General features: G+C 37.1%; 1 protein-coding gene across 1 annotated transcript in view; it reads left to right on the top strand.

Annotated features, from left to right (window-relative positions):
* Positions 1-6,137: 6,137 nt before the first annotated feature.
* Positions 6,138-8,420, top strand: part of LOC110018454 (GDSL esterase/lipase At5g45670-like) — a gene marked incomplete in the record, with an annotated part of 4,587 nt that continues 2,304 nt past the window's right edge. Inside the window, 1 exon segment of the mRNA XM_020715773.1 lies at positions 6,138-6,422. Within this exon segment, the coding sequence (XP_020571432.1) occupies positions 6,191-6,422 (232 nt within the window).

Here is an 8,420-nt window from a genome sequence, read left to right as displayed (position 1 = left end):
TATTTCGAGCCAAAACGAGCCGAACACGAACAACAAGAACAAGGAACGAACAAATATTTGTTCTTATTGTTCGTGTTCAGCTCATTAACTTAGCGAACGGGCCGAACGCGAGCTGTTCGCGAACGAGCCATTTTGGACAGCCCTACTGAATATATAATGATACCCGTTATGTTGCACAGTCTACTGAAAAAGTCATAAAACCCGGCACAAATATATGCATTGAAAAAATAAAGCTAATTTATAGCTCTCTTATGGTGATATGCAAATATATATGAATTAGGCGGCATGTATGTGAATGTGAAATTTTACATCGTCAACTTTCACGAAGAAGAGTCGGCAAAATTGAATTGAATATTCATGCATGAAAACATAAGCACGTGGTTGCTGGCTTGCTGAAGTTATTACAAGAGATGCCCCACACGGCCTCTGCCTCTTGTAGAATGATGGAAAGAATGACAATTATTACTTTGTCAATGCCTATTAATGTTTGGGAAAATCTTTTAAAACCCTAGATGAGCTTGAAAAGCTGTGGAAGACGGGATGGGACCATGTTGCCTTGGGGAGTCAAGTTAGGTTCGGGTCTTGTCTTAAATTGAACCGACCCAAGTTGGTTTGACCCGAACCAGAGTTGAATATTAAACGTGTTAGAAAGTAATAAACTTAACCAGAGCCGCACGCCATTAACCTGCTAACTTGAACCCCCAACTTGGATAACCGGTTTAACATAAGATATGACAACTATTTGTGTCAATTTTGGGTTAGCAGATTATATACATGTTAATTTTGGGTTGGTGGGTGAACTCGAACTTGACACAAAAAATTAAACGGGTTGAGTTTCCTAAACTGAATCTGACCCCAAAAATTATTTGGATCATCCAAACCCGAATTGTTTGAGCCGAGCTGACATATCAAGTCAAAGTTTGACTCCCATATTATTGCAATGGGAACGGCGCCGGGTGCATTGATGACTGAGAAAATGAGAGAAAGTCATGATAGAATTTTGTCGGGTTCATCAAGATTTCTTTGGGAAGAATATCAACAACATCAATGGCGTATACTAAGGTGATGATGAGACTCACAATGAGTGAATATGGCAATACAACAGATGACATGAGTAGTTGACGACGGGATCTAAGGGTTGATCAATGCTTGTGTGAAGTTAGAGTCTTGAGGGAAGCTAGTAGTATGTCATATTTCTATTGTTATTTAGATATTTAAATGATATGTTAATAAATGATAAAATCTCGATGTTATGTAATTAGAACTGTCTGAGGTGAATGCAAATCCCTTTAGTTCATATGATTATATTCATGAGTTTTGAAGGTCATGACCTAATGTCGTACCCTAACATAGACGAGAAATTAGATCGGATTTATGGTACATACATAGTAACACATAATAAAAAAATGGACTACACTTCATTCTACAAAACCTAAATCCTTACATTCAAGGGGCTTCTCACCAGACTCCGACATCCATGGTATGTAATGTGCAGTGAGATGGACTATGAGGAGGATTAATGAGGAATCAAATGCAAGGATCATATTAGATAGTATTGTCTAATATGTTTACAATCACCTAACTATTCAAATACATCAATATAAACTTTTTAAAAAATAACGTCGCTCTATAATTCAAGTGCAAACATTAATGTTTGATGGGAAGACATTATAACATTAAAGCCAATGAAATTTTTAGGACAAATATAATAAATAAATAAATAAATAAAAATATAATGCATAAATCTCAAAAATAAGCTCAATACTTCTAAAATCAATCTTAAAAAAAGATTTTAATATCCTTTGCCCATTTTTTTTTCAAACTATAATAATCTTTCCTCGCACGTCTTTTTTTTTCCTCAAGTAAATGAGATCCAACACTGCATATGGATAATTGGTCTCAATGAGCCCGTAATAGAATAAATGGGATTTTGTGGGCTAATTATCGACCAATCGACATGTAAAGAACCGCATTGTTCAGAGTCTGTCATCGGACTCATTACATACCTCGATAGATCCATTAAACCTATATGTCAGCTCAATCGGGCGGGTTAACCTGTTGAATTGAAGTCCATGCACTACCTTCCCAAGAGTTGTGTTGCTCGCAAGACCAGTTTGTTGAGTTCTCATCGACTGGTGATCCTCAAGATTGACAAATGGTCGATGTAAGCATTGAACATTAAAGAGATTTAACTATGCTTCGTCATCATTTATGAGTTGTCTAACATTCGTGTCTCAAAATTTTTAACAAGACAACACAGATGGATTTTATACTATACAATTAATAATTTTCTATTCTTTTCTCTCTATGTAATGAACGAAGTAGACCTTTGGAGGGGATCGATCGATTGCACTATTACTCTCTCTCTCTCCCTCTCTCCCTCTCTCCCTCTCTCCCTCTCTCCCAGGAAGAGATTATATCACCCCCTCTATCCAGGGAGGAAGATCATCAGAGATACATAAAATTCCTTACTAGAGGGTGCCTTTATCATCTTCTTTCACCCTCTTTATGGACGTCTGTCTAAAATTGTATGAACACAAGGACGATATGGGGCCCATCATCCTAAAAGGATTTAATTCCATAATTTACTTAGCTCAAAATGTCTCAATCAATCATCCCAAAACTTATTGTAATATTTACATGTGATACGCCACTAACAAATTTTCATCATCCAGCATGAATCTCGAGACAATATTTTGAGCAAGAAATATTCAAATTTTGATAAAAAGTCATCCAGAGCTCCGACTTCAGTAAACTTATAGTCAAATTGACCGACTCGATGAGGCGGACCTAATGATATCAAAGTTAGTCCAATCTGAGTCAAATCAAGCTTAGATCAAGTAATTAAATCATTCTTGGAAGATTTCTGGACACACTTGAAAGGTCTAACGAATGTTGAATTCAACGAGTTTATAATTAAATCGAGCATCTCGACAAAACGAATCCAACGAGCCCAAAATTGCTCAAGTCCGACATTGTTAAGGCACTCAAATGTCCATCATCTCCGGACCGTCCGATCAAAATGATTCATATTCCTGCATTACTTGCACACAGAACACTATAAATAGAGCTTCACCCCTCACATGAGGGGGGAGACTTGAGAGAGAACTTGAGGCTTTGAGAATGAGTTCAAGTCCAACATCATCCATGCCATCGTCGATCTTCGTTGACAACCACTGACCGTCAGCGACCACCTCCAGCCTCCGTCGACCACGACCGGCCGTCGGGGGCCCGTCGTTGACCACCGCCGATCACCAGTAACCTCTGTCAACCACCGGTGATCGTCATCGACCACTGCTTACCTCCGTCGACCACCGACGACCGTCATCAACCACGGTCGACCGTCTTGATCACCGCTGACCGCCGACTGCCGTCCATTGTTAACCGTCGTCAACCTCCATCAACCATCGCTCATCTTCATCGTCCACCGTCGACTTCTGCTGCCCTCTGCCATCTATCATCGATCATCACCAATCATCATCAATCATCATCAACCACACGCCGTTAGTCGACGCAGCAATATGAAAATCAAGTAACCATTTCCCGTCTGTGGGACAAGGGATTTTTGTAATCATCAATCAATAGTAGATTTTCGCAATTGGGCCAAACTCCATGATTTTTCCCTTTCCGGGTTTTCCACGTAAAAGCTTTTGGAGTCATCACTACTTGTTTTCAATCAATAGTAGATTTTCGCAATTGGGCCAAACTCTATGATTTTTCCCTTTCCGGGTTTTCCACGTAAAAGTTTTTGGAGTCATCACTACTTGTTTTTTCTTTCATCTGTGTGTGTGTGTTGAATTCTCGTACAACGCTAAGATGATTATCTGTTACTCCACCGCCGCAGATTTTTCAGCACGCATCAACATGCATACCGCTTAATTCCTATGTAATAACATGTAGAACATCTAAAATTTAACTTTTATATATATGACACATAAAAGATTTGGGTTGTACAAATGTAAGAAGTAGAGTTTAACTGGTAAATATGTAAATATATAGAAATAAGTGGTATATATATAAATGCCCCTATTTTCCTATGATAACATTGTTAATGAATAAAATTCATTTTTCTATTGCAATAATAATATCCACATTCTAATCCAGATATTATATATGGAGCCAAAGGGATGCCATAAATGCAACACGTGATATTTGATCTCTACGTAGATATAGCTCTTCACGTTTCCTGCATGCATAGCGAAGGCACAGTCGTCGCTGTTAGATGTTGACCTTGGAGAAACATAAGGAGAAGAAAAAAATTAGCCAAGTTAAATTTCATTAATTGAAATGGCCATTTACATACATGTCATTCAATTTTTATTTATTTACAAATCTAAAACCTATACTTCACTTTTTACATTTAAAAAAGTAGCGTATCCTTAGGTTAATTCCATTATGAGGATGCCCAAAAATACTTTTGATAAAATGGGTCTTGCTTACATTATCATGATAACTGATAAATAGGTCACCAAAAAGATGGTTGTTTCATAGGAACATCCCGATGCTTTCAAAGCTCTCGCTCAGTCACATGACGGAGGGCAAGTCTCTTACATCCCAAATGGGTAGTAGCTCGTTGACAGATGGTGCCTATGAAATAACCAAATTGACTCATAGGACCCACACAATGCTTCTAGAGCCTAATCGGACAATGTGGGTAGAGGGTGAATCAACGTATCTCAAATGGGCGGCAATTTATCTGCAATAGGGGCCTACGAGACGACATTAATGAAGTCTCAATAGGACGACATGCTCAAAAGGGTTCAATAAAGGAAGTCTAGAGTAATCTTAATCGGGTAGAGACAGTTAGGACAAGATGTTATGGATTCATCATCCAAAGTTATTAGGAACTCTAAGTTTACCTAGTGGTGAAGGTAGTCTACCCAATACGACCAGAGACCCCTTATCGGGATATTACTTTTTTAGTTTGTCGCATAATGCACGCTTACAACACCTTTTATAACATTGAATCATGATTTTTTTTTTGTAAATCACACCCAAGTAATAGAATGTAAATTGGAAGAGATTGAGAGAGAGGGAGAGATAGAAAGAATAGTAATTTGGCATGCCTTATTTAGATAATGGTTCCCCTATTTATAACGGAGATGGTACAATATAAAGATGTTGCATTTTTGCCCCTCCTTTAAACAAGTTCATATTGGGGTACTTTTTGCATTTTTCATGGCTCAGCCTATCATCCAACTACTTTCTATCTCAGTCAAAGGAGATCCGCTCGGTCGATTGAGCTTGGTTGGTATGGTCGGCCGACTGATATGGCCGAGATATCACTCCTTGATCCCTAATGAAAAGCTTCCAGACATCTCTGGGATTGTTGGAGATGCTAGGAAATCAGATCTTCCACTGGGTCGGTTCTTCTTTTGTGGTTAGCTTTAATGCCCTTTCGCATTGTTTATGGCAGAGTAGCTCATTCGTGTATCCTTCTGCCCTCTTTGTTGTGTCTTATGGTTCGATAAGCTTTGGTTTTGTTGGCCTGGTTCTAACAGCTTCACTCGGTCGGATAAATAGGCCTCATAATCTTCTGTTAACGGTCTCACCTTCGTCATACTCTTTTCTTCTAAACCGTTAATTCTTCTCAGAATCATTGCTGACATATTTTTGATATACACATACCATCTTACCTATGCATGAGAAGGTGCATTCATTTTTTTTTTTTTTAAGTTAAGTTAAAACAATGGCATCCTTTAGGTAATACATTTTAGCAGCATAAATGTAAAAAAGCAAAGTGTACGTGTCAATTAAAACAATGGCATCCTTTAGGTAATACATTTTAGGAGCATAAATGTAAAAAAAACAAAGTGTACGTGTCAAATATGTAAATATATATGAATTGAGTGGCATGCATGTAAATACATGAAAGCTCTCACACCCTTATTTACTTCACATAAATACATCAAGTAACAAATTATAATATAATACAAATACTCACAATATGAAGTATGAGAGTATGTGAAAATCATAGTCAAACCTAAGTAAAATCTTCATAACGCGTCCATGGCCACATGACTCCACGTTAAGACCGCTCCTAACATTTAATGCCTCAATCCAACAACAACCTAATAAACATAAATACTCCTCGCCTCTCCTCCCGTATACTCATATATATATAATACGCCACACGTCCCCATAATACTCCCACTTCACTTCACCGCATAGTGCTATATTTCTTCTATCCATGGCTTCCACTCTGTGGGTCTTCTTCCTCATAGCAATTGCTCTCCCCGGTCCGGTTCGACCGGCTCCTCAAGTTCCTTGTTACTTCATCTTCGGCGACTCGCTCGTCGATAATGGAAATAACAACGGCATTGCTTCCTTAGCGAGGGCAAATTACTTGCCTTACGGGATCGTTTTTCGGGGCGGACCGCCCGGCGGGTTCAGCAATGGGCTCACCACCGTCGATGTTATATGTAAGCTTTTTGGACCGTTCATTTCTTCTTTTAGAACGGTTTTCTATGAAGAAATAGAAGGGTTATTTACATACAGACCACCCCAAACACTGACATTTTCTATCATATTTTTTTTTAAAAAGCCACCCAATTTCTATCTATTTACATATATCGCACCTAAATCTTACTTTTTTTTTACATTTATACCATCCAAATCATTCACATCTGTCAAAAATATCACAATTTTTACATTTTCTAGCATAGGTAAGGGTATGCACATTAAAATTGAAATTATGTGTTATATATGTAAATAAATAAAAATTGAGTGTTATGGATATAAATCATCCATGTACGCATACACATATTAATAAAAATGGGCATTTACATATATGCTTATACACGCACACATTTCTATTAAAATGGACATTTTACACATGTAAAATGGACATTTACATATATACTACCCAATTCCTTTGTAATTATGCATCTACCTAAACTTAGCCATATATACTACCCTAAAAATCACTATGTTAAGATTTCAAAATTACAATACATATTTTCATCATAATTAAGATTTTGGATTTGTAAAAATAAAAATTTAGATGTCGGATATGTAGATACATAAGAACAGTGATATGTGTGTAAATCAATCTAATTAGGGTGTGTTTGGGGCAGCTGCAGCTTATTGAATAATCTGTTGATAAGCTAGATGCGGTGGTTATTGTAATTTTTTTTTTTTGAAAAGCCAAATCGCTACCAGAAAGTTGTCATGCGGTGTGTTTTCAGCGTTTTGAAAACACATAAGTTGCCAAAACGCAGTTTACCCAAACATGTCAGGTGCATTTTCAAAACGTCACCGCACCAAATAAACTGCCCCAAACTGACCCTAAGTTCATTTGAACCACTCGAAACTTGTTATTTATAAATCAACCCTCCTCTTTCATCCATTTTTAAATTTCTTAAACTAATTTTTTTTTTTTTTATCAAATTCTCAGTAGTTTAGTCAGGGCATGTGTAAATAGTAAATATCAATATTTTGAGGGGCCTATATGTAACTATCCCTAAAAGAGCTGTGATTCCGTGAACCGCCTTGCAATCTGTACTAGGTTTGTTCCCGTGCAGTCTTTAAGATCCACCGACAGTACTCTGTTTTTTCTGGACTTTTATTATTAGTAAATAAATAATATATTTGAGATTTAATTGTAAAATTTCTGACAATTAAATTAATTACAGAAACCAACGTTTTGTTTGTTTCTGAGATATTAATTATCAATCTTGAAAATTGAACGCATGATTCTTATTTAAATGGGTCAGTTTTTATATGTCCACTTGCCTCGGAAATTGGGGTGTAAACGACCCGAACACGAGCGAGAGCCCAGGCTCAGCTCATGTTCGACTTGTTTATATTTCGAGCTCAAAAAGTGTGTTTGTGTTCGGCTCGTTTACTTAGCGAGCCGAACACGAGACGTTTACGAACAAAGAATTGTTTTGACAACTCTAATCACGTAGTCATAAGATGTCAGTGATTCGGGCAAGATTTAAAAATTATTGTTCATATTAAAGCATCATTTGAATTTATATTAAAACATCATTTGAATTCGATTTAATAATTTTAATTCTATTTTTGTAATTAATACTTTAATTGATTATAAATCTTTGTAGTTTTATAGTTAATTAATTTTTTTAAAAGTACTATTCATCGAAGAGATATCTAGATATATATAATTGATTAGTAGTATTTTGAGCCAAAATGAGTAGACACGAACGTATAAATTTTAGCTCGTGTTGTTCGTGTTTGGCTCGTTAAACTAACGAATGAGCCGAAAATGAGACACTTAACGAGTTGAACACGAGCTGTTCACAAACAACGAGCTGTTTTACAGTACTAATGACGCAACAATCACATTTTTAAAGACTAGGTAAAAGGACACGTCAGCAGCGTCAAGTGGGCCCACTTTATAGGATCTGAGCCTTCCCGCCCGCTAATACGGCCTCAGAAGAACGCACCCATCCGGTAGA

Source organism: Phalaenopsis equestris, unplaced genomic scaffold (assembly GCF_001263595.1).
Source record: "Phalaenopsis equestris unplaced genomic scaffold, ASM126359v1 Scaffold000022, whole genome shotgun sequence".
Taxonomy (NCBI): Eukaryota; Viridiplantae; Streptophyta; class Magnoliopsida; order Asparagales; family Orchidaceae; genus Phalaenopsis; species Phalaenopsis equestris.
The sequence above is the reverse complement of the archived record's forward strand: the minus strand, read 5'-3'. Positions and strand labels throughout refer to the sequence as shown.